The following is a 17,092-nucleotide window of genomic DNA, read 5'->3' on the forward strand; positions in this document are numbered from 1 at the left end:
AATAGCTAGGTAGTTAAATAACATATGACATCAATTATTAAGGTACAATGTGACAAAATGGAAATAATAATACAAGTAAATAAAGTAATTAAAGAAAAAGAAGGGGGGTGGGGTTGGGGGTTTCTCCTTTCAGGCACTAGGAAGTGTCCTCGGCATCATCAGGAGTCAGAGCCACAGTGGGTCCCAGGTTTGGTGGACTGCTGTCAAAGATCCCCTCTAACCTTAGACATTGTAACATTTCCAACTGTTGTGAGTCACAAGCAATTTAGTAACATCAACTTTCGGTCTTTATTTGATGTCTTTTTGTTAATTTCTGACATTTTGTAGACTTAACAATTAAATGGTTATTTAGAAAAAATGACTTGCAATAACATTTTATTATGGGCTTATACCCAGTTTTTTCCAGTAGAATAACTCATCTCATCTCATCTTCAGCCTCTTATCCGGGGTCGGGTCGCAGGGGGCAGCAGCTTTAGCAGGGGACCCCAAAATTCAGCTTTCATGACCACAGGTGAGGGTAGGAACGAAGATTGACCGGTGAATCGAGAGCTTTGCCTTCCGGCTCAGCTCTCTTTACGTCACAATGGTGCAGTAGAGCGACGGTAGAGTTACGGTAGAATAACTCCTAAGTATTTAATCTTTCAAGATTATTTTCAGGCCTTTTCATGGACATTTGGAGGGTGACAGGAAATGGGGGAGAGAGGGGCGGCGACATGCAACAAAGGGCTGCAGGTCAGAGATCCAGGGGCCCCTGCGTAGAGGACTTTTCGCCTCTGTATATGGGGCACCTGCTCTAACCCCTGAGCCACCACAAGACCCAGTCACAGCTCTCAATCTGCATGCACCTGTTGCAGCTGTTTATGCGTGTACTGCCCCAAAGCTGGTTGAACATAGTCCCTTAACAGGTGGCTCTGTCTCACGTGCACCTCAAAGCTGTGTCACTCGGGTGCTGCTGCAGGCATTTCATTCAGAGCACAGAACTCATTTTGACAGTAAAAAGCACCAACGCAGTAAAAAGTCTCACACTGAGCTGAAATGAAAAAAATGCACATTAGGTGAATAAAATATTCAGCTTCTTTCTTTCCAAGGGGCGGCAATGGTGACGGAAACACCGATTTATGTTTGGATCACAGTCAGAGTCGGTCTGAGATTTACAGCCTGTCCCATTTCTAATTTCACTAAGTGCTCAGACAGACTTTACTTTGTAGTTTGGCACAATATTCTCAAGGGCACTCTCTCTCTCTCTCTTTGTGTGTGTGTCTCTCTCTCTCTCTCTTCCTCTCTTTCTCTGTGTCTCTCTCTGTCTCTCTCTTCCTCTCTCTCTCTCTTCCTCTCGCTCTCTCTCTCTCTCTGTCTCTCTCTCTCTGTCTCTCTCTCTGTGTCTCTCTTTCTCTCTTCCTCTCTCTCTCTCTCTGTCTCTCTCTCTCTGTCTCTTTCTCTCTCTCTCTCTGCCTCTCTCTCTCTGTCTCTCTCTCTCTCTCTATTTCTCTTTCTCTCTCTGTGTCTCTCTCTCTCTCTCCTTCTCTCTCTCTCTCTCTGTATCTCTCACTCTCTTTCTCTCTTCCTCTCTTTCTTTCTCTCTGTCTCTCTCTCTCTCTGTCTCTCTCTCTCTTTCTCTCTATCTCTCTTCCTCTGTCTCTCTCTCTCTTCCTCTGTCTCTCTCTCTCTCTCTCTCTCTCTCTCTCTTTTGTGACCTGTTGTCTGCTGGTCAGTCTGGTTCCTCCCCCTCTCTGTTTATGCTTCTATTTTTACTACTTCTCTCTCTCTGCCTGTCAGTTCTTAAACTTATTAAATGGCGATATGTCCGAAGGAAGGAATTTTATTTGTCTGTGGCAGATTCAGTGGGAAAGTACAATAAAAAAGCCTGAGTCACTTATAGTCTGATTTCACGGGCGTTTGGCTGTAGATGTTGGTGTGAGATATCTGTCCACCATGACCTCCAGAAAGGTCGAACTGTTGTCTGTCATTGCATTTAATGTCTATTGAACACATGTTTGTTTTTAAGATCTTCTTTTCTTTTCTAACGTATGGTAAATACTCCTGAATTGCATTTTTTGCCTTGTTTGTGCTCCTTAAATGTATTCTTAGTTTATCTGTTTCAATTCTTTGGCTATTTATACACCATGTCAAACACAGTCAGACAGTTTGTTTCCGTGACAACCACTGACTCTTCTCTGTCCATTGACAGGTATGAATGCGGCGGTCCGGGCCGTCGTCCGAATGGGCATCTATGTGGGAGCAAAAGTCTACTTCATCCACGAGGTGAGGCATGACTCATGGCCCGGGCTACGGACGTGGCCTCTGGGGAGTCTGCGGTCTTTGTCACATTTGACAGTGAGCTAATTTAGTGCTGACGAATCGTCCTTGTCAGGCTGTAATTGTCCTTGGGCCAGCAGGACCGGAATATTGTTGTGCATGATATGGTTGTGACCTTAAAAAGGTTAATTCAGATAACTTTTAGTGTGTTAGTGTGTTGAAAAACATAAAATCTCAACCAAAAAAAAGAATTCTTTATTAGTTTAAATTAAAACAACAATTAAACAAACAACTGAAATGGTTTATTTTATTTTTGCTTTACTTGTTTGTGTAGTTGCTTTTTCTATAGGGGTGAACTTATAAGAAAGCTTATGAAATGTATGTTATTGTTACTTTTTTAAAACACTGCTTTGCCCAATAGTATCAGAAAATTATGATTCTTCCAGCACATCTATCTACAGGGTTGCAAAAATGTAAGCATCTAAATTCACCAATCACAAATAATATTTATTGCTACTGCCGTTTTTCAAGAAGAAGCCAAACAAAGTCAGTATGCAATAGTTGCCTTACATCATGTGTGTCAAACTGATCCAGTAAAGGGCCGTGTGGCTGCAGGTTTTCATTCCAACCAAGCAAGAACACACCTGACTCGACTTACTCAATCACCTGAACTGTCTTCACACAGTTGATTTGTTGGACCAGGTGTGTTTGTGATTGGTTGGAATGAAAACCTGCAGCCACACGGCCCTTTACTGGATCACTTTGACACCCCTGCCTTACACTAACATACAATACAGAACGATACATTGCAAAATGATATGATACGATATACTTCATTGTTTATTCATTCATTGTTTTTTGTGGACAGCATTGCCAGTGTTCCTATGACAAAAGATTAGCCACAAAAGACTATCTACCAAAATGGATGTTGTAGATGTTATGTAATGATTTCAGGGCCAGTTCAGTCACTGGGTCATAAATGCGATATTTTCCTGATTTGATACCAGCTCTGTGTCGTGGCCGTGCATGCAGATGAACAGTATTAGTAACAAACAGTAACAAACACGACTGTACACGCTGCCCACGCTGCCCACGCTGCCCACCCTACATATCACAGTATTATTTCACTTGCAGAAAGAGGTCGCGATTGTTGATATCACTTTTTAATTGCAACAAAAGCAAAACATTTAGCTTTTTCATTTGTTCTTGGTGAATATGAATGTTGGACTCTTGGCCTGTCTCCCTGTCATCTTATCTTCTCACTGTCCCCAGAGGGAAATCACACTTCCTGCTCAAACTCCCTATAAGCTCTGTCTCTATTTATGAGCAGCTAGTAGCAAGGCAAATATTTGCATTCATATGGAAACTTTACTGTGTGCTTAACATTGGTTTATTCATGGTGAATAGCTGAGTTTTCAAATGCACATGTTATAGATAAAGCCTCCTCATACTTAGTATTTTGAGTTTGGTGATGGAGAGATCAGTGGTACATCGTTGACCATGCATGACCATTATGCTTAACATCACTTTAGCTATTAAACGCTCCCCATTTCACTTCAGGCCTGTTCCATATTTTAACAGTTATATTCATTTGCACAATATAAAACATCCCCAATGTTTATTGTTGCATCTTAGACCAGGTGTTCATGGCTGTTCCATCGTGCGTTACACATAATTCGTCATATAGAAAGTCAATTAGTAAAATGTAAAATATTCTTCTCCTCTTAAAATCACATTTGATAAACAGCTTTGAGGGCTTTGATCCCACTTGTGGCACACTTGGCACACGACAGCCATTTATAGATAAAAACACACGAATGTCTGAGGATGTATGTGCAGTTAGAACAGGCGTGACACCACTGAAAGCAGTGACAGGGGCAGATAGAGATGATCTGGTCTCAGTGTGGATATAATTGGATTACCAGGGTCAGGGCTTCATCCCTCACTGGCTGCAATCTCATCCCCATCGGCCTCAAACTCACGCTGGGCTGTGAATGATGAAAGTGCCACAGTGTCGTCTTTTGGTTTAGACTCCAGCTGGTAGTTTGCATCAGCATACACAACATTTTGATAACTAAATAAAAAAATACGGAACCTAAAACACATCGAACACCAAAATATCATATTTAAGTTCTCATTCTGTGTTGATTGCCGTATTTTTTCCGCACTATAAGGCGCACCACATTATAAGGCGCACCTTCAATGAACGGCTTATTTTGTAACTTTTTCATATATAAGGCGCACAGCATTATAAGGCGTATAGAACAGACGCTACAGTCAAGGCTGGGGTTACGTTCTGCATCCATTAGATGAAGCTGAGCTAAAGGGAATGTCAACAAAACAGTCCTTCCTTCCAGTGCTTCCTCCACTTCGGCACCATTGATTGGTTCATGTTCAACTCTCTGGCTGCTGCTCTATTCCCTTGTTCTACTGCGTGACTAATGGCCTTGAGTGTAAACTCTGCGTCGTAAGCATGTCTCTTAACAGGAGCCATTTTGGGCTCTTTACACAAACACACAAATGGAAATGAAACGGCACGCTTCGCACAGTCGTATATCTCAACATGCACCGCGCATTACTTCTTCTACGGGGAAAAATAGAGTCGGCAGCTGCTCACTGTAGTTGCGAGACCTGTTGTGGCTCAATATTGGTCCATATATAAGGAGCACCGGATTATAAGGAGCACTGTCGGCTTTTGAGAAATTTGAAGGTTTTTAGGTGCAACTTATAGTGCAGAAAATACGGTATGTTGTTTTCAAAAATGTTTCCTGCTTAAACCATTTGCGGATGATTCTGCTGATCAACAGAAAATGAACTGATGGAAATTTTGATAATTGTTATTGTCTTATGTAATAGCACACTTGAGTCCTGGACTGTTGGTCATCCAAAGCTTTGTCTTGGGGAAAATATGACATTTATACACTAAATTCATTAAATAATGAAAAAAAAAACAATTGAAAGCTGCAGCCCTAAACATATTATTGCTCAGGGTTAGAATAAAGTTACCCATAGTCAAGAGAAAGCTATCATGTGTATCATAAATGATCCAGTAAATATTAATCATATACGTTTCTCCTCTCAGGGATACCAGGGGATGGTGGATGGAGGAGACAACATCAAAGAGGCCACATGGGAAAGCGTCTCCAGCATGTTGCAAGTGGTGAGCAGAGCTCTCTGCTGCTGTTTCAGTCCACACACTGTGTGAATGTTGTAGTTATCGCCGTATGTTTAAGCACCATGAAATGCTCTATGTAAATGCTTTCTGACGGAGAAGCAGCGGTATCGGTGCTTGGGCCAACACAGTGGAATATCTACTGTGTTGGTGGACATCTGTGATGATCGTTGGAACTGACTCAGCAACAAGGCTTTGAGCTTGAACTAAATGAGTCTGTGATTGAATTAGACCTTTATACTGTTTGCCATAGTCAGATTTATGTTGTCTAATGTGGATTACATTGAAAAAAGATTTATCCTGTAGATGAGAAACACTATAAACAAGATATCATATATAGAGGTATAGATAGATAGATCTATGGAGATAATAATGAGATTTCAGATTGTAATTTGTGTTTCCCTCAGGGTGGCACAGTCATCGGCAGCGCCCGCTGTAAAGAGTTTCGTACCCACGAGGGCCGTTTGAAAGCCGCACATAACCTCGTCCAGCGCAGCATCACCAACCTGTGTGTGATTGGTGGAGACGGCAGCCTGACCGGTGCCAACCTGTTCAGAGAGGAGTGGAGCGGCTTGTTGGAAGAACTCCTCCAACAGGGTGATTGCTCACTGCAGGGCTTTTAGTCTACGTTACATACCGCACCACTGTAACTGTACACACAACTGAAGTTTATGAATTTATTTCACTCACGCTTGTGTCTTTCAGATCTGATTGATAAGGAGGCAGCCCACAGTAACTCGGAGCTCCACATTGTTGGCATGGTGGGCTCCATCGATAATGACTTCTGTGGCACGGACATGACCATCGGCACTGACTCTGCACTGCACAGGATCATCGAGGTGGTGGACGCCATCATGACAACCGCTCAGAGGTGAAAAAATCCTGAAACAAGATGAGACCAGACAAGTAAAAATGTGACAAGACACACAAAAATGATTAGTCGGAGCAAGGGGATTGGGGGATTCTGGTACAGCTTCACCTACTTCCAAGGTGCATGGAGAGGGGAAAGAAGTCTAAACGGGTCACAACTCCAGCAACACTTGTTGTATGTGGAACAAGAATAAGTCGTAGCAAGATAAGATATAATATGAAGATTCTTAGAAGACAATGACCTGTTTTAACACACCATCCCCCTCGGTTTGACTGATAAATGTTGACATTTCTTTTGCTTTTCACTGTTGTTCCAGCCACCAGAGGACATTTGTGCTGGAGGTCATGGGCAGGCACTGCGGGTAGGCTCTTCACCTTACATCAGTACAGAGAGATATAAACCACATGCATACACATAAGAACATATATTGTATTTATATAACAATGTGTATGGTCTTTAAGTTAAATATGCTAGTACACTCACAAGCCTTAATAATGGCTCCCTAAAAGTACTTTATTTTTGTGGAAGTGAGGCCCATGCCAATGAGTATTGGGTAATAGTCTGTTCAGGTTGTGTAGATTAAATATTTCACAACAATATTGGTATCAGTACAAAAATAATGCAATGCCATTAATGATATGTGTGTGTGCGTGTGTGTGTGTGTGTGTGTGTGTGTGTGTGCGTGCGTGCGTGCGTGCGTGCGTGAAGATACCTGGCCCTGGTCAGTGCCCTGGCATGTGGAGCTGACTGGGTGTTTTTCCCAGAAATGCCTCCTGAAGATGGCTGGGAGGACAACATGTGTCAGAAACTGTCTGAGGTAACAAACACATTCTACTAAACTTAATGTTATATTTTAATTGTTTCACCTGATGTCCAAGTATCCTTTGCTAATAAGTCCAATGCGTAGAGCAAGACACAGATGCACACACATATATATTATGTTAGACTAGATTTATGATGCGCAGAGCCACTTGCTTCTAAATGCAGACAAATATTTCTTTAGGACTTTTGAATTGTATGTAAAGAAGTGACTCTGATGGGACTCGAACCCACAGCCTTTGAATAACATCTCTGATATTTAACTAGAAGTCCAATGCGCTGTCCATTGCGCCACAGAGCCCGACACACTGTAAAAAAAGACACAGACTCGCATACTTCTTTATGAGTTTCAACTCAATGTAAATAAGCGCTTCTTGTGGGACTCAAACCCACAACCTCTGTGTGACATTTTATGTTTGATTAGCTGTACAATGTGTAGACATACTTCTTAATGACTTTTTCACTCAATGTAAAGACGTGACTTGAACCTATAACCTTTGTGTGACATATCTTATGTTAGACTAGATGTATGATGCGCAGAGCCACTAGCTTCTAAATGCAGACACACATTTGTTTATGACTTTTGAAGTCAATGTAAAGAAGTGACTCTGGTGGGACTCGAACCCACAGCCTTTGAATAACATCTCTGATATTTAACTAGAAGTCCAATGCGCTGTCCATTGCGCCACAGAGCCCGACATACTGCAAAAAAAGACACAGACACACATACTTCTTTATGATTTTCAACTCAATTAGTGCTTTTTGTTGGACTCAAACCCACAACCTCTGTGTGACATTTTATGTTTGACTAGCTGTACAATGTTTAGACACACAAGAAGCGCTAATTTACATTGAGTTGAAACTCATAAAGAAGTCAAAGTCAAAGAAATGTGTCTACGCATTGTATAGCTAGTCAAACATAAAATGTCACACAGAGGTTATGGGTTTGAGTCCCACAAGAAGCACAAATTGAGTTGAAACTTATAAATAAGTATCAGTCTCTGTGTCTATTATTACAGTGTGTCGGGCTCTGTGGCGCAATGGACAGCGCATTGGACTTCTAGTTAAATATCAGAGATGTTATTCAAAGGCTGTGGGTTCGAGTCCCACCAGAGGCACTTCTTTACATTGACTTCAAAAGTCATAAACAACTGTGTGTAAGCATTTAGAAGCTAGTGGCTCTGCGCATCGTTCATCTAGTCTAACACAAGATATGTCACACAAAGGTTATAGGTTCAAGTTGCGTCTTTACATTGAGTTAAAAAGTCATACAGAAGTGTATCTATGCATTTTACAGCTAGTCAAACATAAAATGTCACACAGAGGTTGTGGGTTTGAGTCCCACAAGAAGCACAAATTGAGTTGAAACTTATAAATAAGTATCAGTCTCTGTGTCTATTATTACAGTGTGTCGGGCTCTGTGGCGCAATGGACAGCGCATTGGACTTCTAGTTAAATATCAGAGATGTTATTCAAAGGCTGTGGGTTCGAGTCCCACCAGAGGCACTTCTTTACATTGACTTCAAAAGTCATAAACAACTGTGTGTAAGCATTTAGAAGCTAGTGGCTCTGCGCATCGTTCATCTAGTCTAACACAAGATATGTCACACAAAGGTTATAGGTTCAAGTTGCGTCTTTACATTGAGTTAAAAAGTCATACAGAAGTGTATCTATGCATTTTACAGCTAGTCAAACATAAAATGTCACACAGAGGTTGTGGGTTTGAGTCCAACAAGAAGCACTTATTTACATTGAGTTGAAACTCATAAAGAAGTATGTCTGTCTGTGTCTTTTTTTTACAGTGTGTCGGGCTCTGTGGCGCAATGGACAGCGCATTGGACTTCTAGTTAAATATCAGAGATGTTATTCAAAGGCTGTGGGTTCGAGTCCCACCAGAGTCACTTCTTCACATTGAGTTTAAAAGTCATAAACAAATGTCTGTACATACTTCTTAATGAATTTTTAACTCAAAATAGAGACGTGACCCAAACCTATAACCTTTGGGTGACATATCATATGTTCGACTAGATTAATGATGCGCAGAGCCACTGGCTTCTAAATGCATACACACAGTTGTTTATGACTTTTGAAGTCACTGTAAAGAAGTGACTCTGGTGGGACTCGAACCCACAGCCTTTGAATAGCATCTTTGATATTTAACTAGAAGTCCAATGCGCTGTCCATTGCGCCACAGAGCCCGATGAACTGTTTCAAAAGACACAGACACGCATACTTCTTTATGAGTTTCAACTCAATTTAAATAAGCGCTTCTTGTGGGACTCAAACCCACAACCTCTGTGTGACATTTTATGTTTGACTAGCTGTAAAATGCGTAGACACACTTCTTTATGACTTTTGAAGTCAATGTAAAGAAATGAGTCAAACCTATAACCTCTGTGTGACATTTTATGTTTGACTAGCTGTACAATGCGTAGACACATTTCTTTATGACTTTTTAACTCAATGTAAAGACGAGACTCAAACCTATAACCTTTGTGTGACATATCTTATGTGAGACTAGATGAATGATGCGCAGAGCCACTAGCTTCTAAATCAAACACACATTTGTTTATGAATTTGAAGTCAATGTAAAGAAGTGACTCTGGTGGGACTCGAACCCACAGCCTTTGAATAACATCTCTGATATTTAACTAGAAGTCCAATGCGCTGTCCATTGCGCCACAGAGCCCGACATACTGTAAAAAAAAAGACACAGACACGCATACTTCTTTATGAGTTTCAACTCAATGTAAATAAGCGCTTCTTGTGGGACTCAAACCCACAACCTCTGTGTGACATTTTATGTTTGACTAGCTGTAAAATGCGTAGACACACTTCTTTATGACTTTTTAACTCAATGTAAAGAAATGAGTCAAACCTATAACCTTTGTGTGACATATCCTATGTTTGACTAGTTGTAAAATGCGTAGACACTAGGGTTGGGCATCTCTGGCATGAGGCCGATACGATACGCATCTCGATACACTGTCCAAAATCTGATGCATTTAAGATACATATGGAGCACCTACCGATGCAATACGATACGATTCACAACTCAATCACGATGCACTGCGATTCAACAAAATCTGATTCAACAAAGTACGATTCGATGCGACACGATACAATGCGACACGATTCACAAGTCAATCATCATGCACTGCACAATTCAATGAGTTTGATTATTTATTAATCAAATAAAAGATCTCTCACAAACAAGTTCTGAATAAACATTACAACATGTTCATTATTAACAAAAACAATTAAATGCAAGATGAAGCTCAGCTTAGATGTGCTTAGCACTCTTTCAACTCACCAGTGAGTAAAGTAAGTAAAGAAAAAAGAAAGAAAATAAATTACCCTCTCACAACGAGGTCTTCCATAGCTTCTTACAAAAGGAAACATGTAAACTAGATTCAGCAGTCATATGCTGTTGTAAACAAACACCAGTGTCACTTGGAAACAGTCGTATCAGTAGCTTAGCTTATCTGTTGTGAGAATAAACAAACATGTGCAAATTATTTATTGAATCAAAAGAAAATGGTGTCAACAGAACACCTTGTGGCCATCCAGAATAGTGCACAACTGCACAACGGTCAGTCATTTAAGCCAGATGTTCTACTCTCAGATTTTTCTTCAGGAATATGAGCTGATCGACATGATCAGGGTGAAGTAAACTGCTTTGTGCCGTAACAATGTCACCTGCAATGCTAAACACACTGTAAGGCTGGATATCTTTACAAATAAAGATGGCTATAGCGCCATTTATCGTCTTTGCACGAGCGGAGCTGTTAGCCAGCGGAGCATGGAAAAAGTTTTCAATGTGTCGCTCACCGCTCTTGGACGTAGTCGCCACATCTGACTCCACGGCGGGGGATGCCGGGTTACTGGCGGAGGCCACGGTCACACCGTGCCGTCGCTTCAGGTGACTAATGAGGTTTGTGGTGCTCCCTGTGTACCGTACAGCAGCACGGCACATTTTGCAAATTGCGTCTGACTCGACAAGTTCTCCTTTTTCTTTGTAAAATCTGTAGTAGGTGAGTAGATTTTCTCCGCCTGCACCATGTTTGTTTTGAACTGCATGCGCACGTCCATCAAAACGTCCCAGGCGCAAGGTATAGTATACATCCGCGGTGCACGTTAACGTATCATAGATCCTGTTTAGTCAGAGTAAAAATGTCCAAAAATAACATCTTATTTGGTTTGTTACATGTACAAAAAAATGCAGAAACCACTCAATGATTAAAATATCGAGTTTTACCGATGCAAACTTTTAATAATCGATGCATCTCGATTTTCTTTCCAAAATTGCATCTATTCACAGCTGTTCTACCAATGCACTCGCATCTCACCTGCACGTGTCCGTGTATCGATGCGTATCGGTTAATCTTCCCATCCCTAGTAGACACACTTCTTTATGACTTTTTAGCTCAATGTAAAGAAGCGACTCGAACCTATAACCTTTGTGTGACATATCTTATGTGAGACTAGATGAATGATGCGTAGAGCCACTAGCTTCTAAATCAAACACACATTTGTTTATGACTTTTGAAGTCAATGTAAAGAAGTGACTCTGGTGGGACTCGAACCCACAGCCTTTGAATAACATCTCTGATATTTAACTAGAAGTCGAATGCGCTGTCCATTGCGCCACAGAGCCCAACACACTGCAAAAAATGACACAGACACGCATACTTCTTTATCAGTTTCAACTCAATGTTAATAATTGCTTCTTGTGGGACTCAAACCTACAACCTCTGTGTGACATTTAATGTTTGACTAGCTGTACAATGTGTAGACATACTTCTTAATGACTTTTAAACTCAATGTAAAGAAGCGACTTGAACCTATAACCTTTGTGTGACACATCTTATGTTAGACTAGATGAATGATGCGCAGAGCCACTAGCTTCTAAATGCAGACACAAGTTTGTTTATGACTTTTGAAGTCAATGTAAAGAAGTGACTCTGGTGGGACTCGAACCCACAGCCTTTGAATAACATCTCTGATATTTAACTAGAAGTCCAATGCGCTGTCCATTGCGCCACAGAGCCCGACATACTGAAAAAAAAGACACAGACACGCATACTTCTTTATGAGTTTCAACTCAATGTAAATAAGCGCTTCTTGTGGGACTCAAACCTACAACCTCTGTGTGACATTTAATGTTTGACTAGCTGTAAAATGCGTAGACACACTTCTTTATGACTTTTTAACTCAATGTAAAGAAATGAGTCAAACCTATAACCTTTGTGTGACATATCTTATGTTAGACTAGATGTATGATGCGCAGAGCCACTAGCTTCTTAATGCAGACACACATTTCTCTATGACTTTTGAACTCAATGTAAAGAAGTGACCTTTGGTGGGACTTGAACCCACAACCTTTGAATAACATCTCTGATATTTAACTTGAAGTCCAATGCTTTGTCCATTGCGCCACAGAGCCCAACGTACTGTAAAAAAAGACACAGACACGCATACTTCTTTATGAGTTTCAACTCAATGTAAATAAGTGCTTCTTGTGGGACTCAAACCCACAACCTCTGTGTGACATTTTATGTTTGACTAGCTGTAAAATGCATAGATACACTTCTTTATGACTTTTTAACTCAATGTAAAGACGCAACTTGAACCTATAACCTTTGTGTGACATATCTTGTGTTAGACTAGATGAATGATGCGCAGAGCCACTAGCTTCTAAAAGCAGACACACATTTGTTTATGACTTTTGAAGTCAATGTAAAGAAGTGACTCTGGTGGGACTCGAACCCACAGCCTTTGAATAACATCTCTGACATTTAACTAGAAGTCCAATGCGCTGTCCATTGCGCCACAGAGCCCTACACACTGTGATAAAAAGACACAGACACGCATACTTCTTTATGAGTTTCAACTCAATGTAAATAAAACGCTTCTTGTGGGACTCAAACCCACAACCTCTGTGTGACATTTTATGTAAGCTACTCTGGTGGGACTCCTAAACACAACCTTTGTGCTATGTCGGCCATGTTTGACCAGATGTACGATGCGTGGACACACTCCTTTATGCCTTTTTAACTCAATGTAAAGAAGTGACTCTGGTGGGACTCGAACCCACAGCCTTTGAATTACATCTCTGATATTTAGCTAGAAGTCCATTGCGCTGTCTATTGCGCCACAGAGCCCGACACACTGTAAAAAAAAGACACAGACACGCATACTTCTTTATGAGTTTCAACTCAATGTAAATAAGCGTTTCTTGTGGGACTCAAACCCACAACCTCTGTGTGACATTTAATGTTTGACTAGCTGTAAAATGTGTAGACATACTTCTTAATGACTTTTAAACTCAATGTAAAGAAGCGACTTGAACCTATAACCTTTGTGTGACATATCTTGTGTTAGACTAGATGTATGATGCGCAGAGCCACTAGCTTCTAAATCAAACACACATTTGTTTATGACTTTTGAAGTCAATGTAAAGAAGTGACTCTGGTGGGACTCGAACCCACAGCCTTTGAATAACATCTCTGATATTTAACTAGAAGTCCAATGCGCTGTCCATTGCGCCACAGAGCCCTACACACTGTAAAAAAAAGACACAGACTCGCATACTTCTTTATGAGTTTCAACTCAATGTAAATAAGCGTTTCTTGTGGGACTCAAACCCACAACCTCTGTGTGACATTTTATGTTTGGCTAGCTGTACAATATGTAGACAGACTTCTTAATGACTTTTTAACTCAATGTAAGGACGTGACTCGAACCTATAATCTCTGTGTGACATTTTATGTTTGACTAGATGTATGATGCGCAGAGCCACTAGCTTCTAAATGCAGACACACATTTCTTCATTAATTTAAACACATTGTAAAGAAGTGACTCTGGTGGGACTCGAACCCACAGCCTTTGAATAACATCTCTGATTTTTAACTAGAAGTCCTATGCGCTGTCCGTTGCGCCACAGAGCCCGACATACTGCAAAAAAAGACACAGACACGCATACTTCTTTATGAGTTTCAACTCAATGTAAATTAGCGCTTGTTTGGGACTCAAACCCACAACCTCTGTGTGACATTTTATGTTTGACTAGCTGTACAATGTGTAGACACACTTCTTAATGAATTTTTAACTCAATGTAAAAAAGCCACTCGAACCTATAACCTTTGTGTGACATATCTTATGTGAGACTAGATGTATGATGCGCAGAGCCACTAGCTTTTAAATGCAGAGACACATTTCTTCAAACTTAATGTAAAGAAGTGACTCTGGTGGGACTCGAACCCACAGCCTTTGAATAACATCTCTGATATTTAACTAGAAGTCCAATGCGCTGTCCATTGCGCCACAGAGCCCGACACACTGTAAAAAAAGACACAGACATACATAGTTCTGTATGATTTTCAACTCAATGTAAAGAATCGACTGGTGGGACTCGAACCCACAACCTTTGAATAAGATCCTTGATATTTTACTAGAAGTCCGAATCACTATACATTTTACCTCAACAGTTACTCAAACAATATCAAACAGTCATTCATGTTTGAGTAGAAACAGCTGTTTGTAAATGTAGACACACTTCTTTATGACTTTTTTCAAACGATGTAAATGAGTTAATCTGGTAGTGCTCTTCTAAATATAGACACTCACTTGACTTTGAAACACATTGCAATCTACTCATTGCAAGCCACTCTTGTGTGAGATTCTTAACGCAGACGTACACTTCATCATGACTTTTCAGCGCAATGAAAAGAAGCAACTCTGATGGGACTTCGACATGACTACCTTGAAAAATGTCGCCGATATTTAACTAGAAGTCCAACGCGCAAAACATTGTGCCAAAGTGCCAGATGCACCTCAATCAGACACACACACACATACGTCTGTATGACTATTCCACACTATGTAATGTAAAACAGTGAGTGTGGAGGGACTCAAAAACACAACCTTAGTGTGACCTTTTATCTTTGACTAGATGTATAATGCGTAGAGCCCCCCCCCCCCCAAACAGCTACTCTGGTTGGATTTGAACCCATAGCCCTTGGGAGCCACAAAGAGACAGTACTCAATAGCACAATGAACTGTTATCAATATGCATATTACATAATCTGATACTGACGATACTGACTTTGATGTGGTGAGTTTTTGTTATCATCCAGAGCCGATCTCGAGGTTCCAGGTTGAACATTATCATAGTTGCTGAAGGAGCCATTGACAGACAAGGACAACCCATTACCTCTGATTTTGTGAAGGATGTGAGTAGCGCTCAGTTTCAGACTGACGCAGAGGGGAAACCAGAAGCTGGACCAACTGGTGGATAGCACTTTGTCTGCAGAGTAGCGTTTTTCTTAGTGTTCTTTCTGTTTTCTCTCTTTTGAAGACATTTGCCACATTGTGAGAGGAGGCATTAAAGCTAATCCTTCCTTCTAATAGCCACCAGATTAAAATAATAATTGCTGTGTGTCACATTTTACGAAAGTTCTTAATCTGCCCACCAGTATCCATGCATTGCTAGCATGCCTAATGGAAAACAAAGCTGCCCAGCTACCTGTCGATTAAAAACCTCTTTTCCACAATGTGGCAAGTGCCTGCTGAAAAAAAGAAAACCAACTAAATGTCAAAATGCTCTGGTGCTCTCTAACGACGAAGGTTTATAAATTGTGAGTCTGAGATTATCCTCCATTACTGGATCCAGCTTTTGGCGATGCAAAACGTTTTCTGTCATATTTCAAATGCTTTTGCTTTATATCCCTTCCTCTAGAACCGTGCTGATAAGAAAAGGCTGAACATTATTATTGTAGCTGAGGGAGCCATAGATTGCCACAACAAGGCAATAACTCCTGATTATATCAAGGATGTAAGTACGGTGGATAAACATGGGCCACTCTCAGACACATAAACTCTCCTGTTTTGGGAAACACACACCACAAAGTTTCTTCTCCTACGTGTCATTGTTTTGTTTTCACCTTTTTTTTTGCACATTTCAAGCAAGTTTTTTTATTCTTTTTATATTTTACTAAAATATTCACTTTCTTATTTTTCTTGATTCCATATATTACATTTTTTTGATTGCTTTGACGCAGTAGTCGACTCAAAATCCACATTCTTCAAAACTGTTAACGCAAATGCCCAAACAGTGGCACCAATGGTTAAAATGACTCATTTTGCCTGCAAAAGGCTCTAAGTTGTGTGAAGCAGTGTCAAACAGGTGCTTCAGTGATTTCATATTGGTCAAGAAGTGTCTAAGAGATGGGAACATATATGTTCTGTTTGGTTCCCACAGCTAAAGCAGTGGCGTTTGGACTGCTTGAATGACATCTGCGTTAACTGATTTGCAAAAGGGTGCAGTGGGAAGTGTGTCAAAACAATGACAATGGGTTAACTCATTTCCAAGAGGTGTCTTTTGCTCTGTTGAGAGAGCGATGATGAAGACTGAGAGGTCACCAGTTTCTTCAACCAGGTCAAAGCAATAAAAAAAAAACTGTAATCCCATCCCACGTCCCTATTCACCATTCTGCAAGTTCACTTCTGCATGCACATTGTTTAGTACTCGCATGACAGGCGGCGTTTTGCATGATTTCTTGTTCTGTTTTTTAGTGTGGTCTTTTTCATTTCTGCATTTTCCAAAGACTGTGACATCTTACAAAGACTTATGTTACATGTCAAACTTAGATAATTGTTAATTTATTTTATGTTAACTTTGTTTTTATTTGATTTATGTTAGCTAACTGTTACTCTGACCCTTTCCCATCTTTGTATTGAAACTGTTGCACCATAATTTCCCTTGGGATAAATAAAGCTCCTTGAATCCTGAATTACTGAATCTTATATTGATGCTCTATGAGCTGAGTCACATGTAAACAGTTCTAAGAATATGTGCTTATGGTATGTTCGTATAAGTTATAGTAATGTATAGTAGATATAACAGGACATTTGTGTATGCAGATCCTACATTGAGCACTTAATCCTCACTGCTGTATATGCTATCGTCCCAC

General features: G+C 40.5%; 1 protein-coding gene across 3 annotated transcripts in view; it reads left to right on the plus strand.

The window, feature by feature from the left end:
- LOC310958281 (ATP-dependent 6-phosphofructokinase, platelet type-like) overlaps nucleotides 1–17,092 on the plus strand; it is a 40,852-nt gene that overhangs the window by 4,126 nt on the left and 19,634 nt on the right. For all 3 annotated transcript variants that reach the window (XM_083929145.1, XM_083929143.1, XM_083929144.1), the window contains exons 2-8: nucleotides 2,189–2,262; nucleotides 5,339–5,416; nucleotides 5,836–6,025; nucleotides 6,134–6,299; nucleotides 6,616–6,660; nucleotides 7,008–7,116; nucleotides 15,859–15,954. In XM_083929145.1, the coding sequence (XP_083785271.1) occupies nucleotides 2,189–2,262; nucleotides 5,339–5,416; nucleotides 5,836–6,025; nucleotides 6,134–6,299; nucleotides 6,616–6,660; nucleotides 7,008–7,116; nucleotides 15,859–15,954 (758 nt within the window). The remainder of the gene's footprint in view (nucleotides 1–2,188; nucleotides 2,263–5,338; nucleotides 5,417–5,835; nucleotides 6,026–6,133; nucleotides 6,300–6,615; nucleotides 6,661–7,007; nucleotides 7,117–15,858; nucleotides 15,955–17,092) is intronic.

The sequence above is a fragment of the Echiichthys vipera genome (genome assembly GCF_963691815.1).
Source record: "Echiichthys vipera genome assembly, chromosome: 15".
Taxonomy (NCBI): Eukaryota; Metazoa; Chordata; class Actinopteri; order Perciformes; family Trachinidae; genus Echiichthys; species Echiichthys vipera.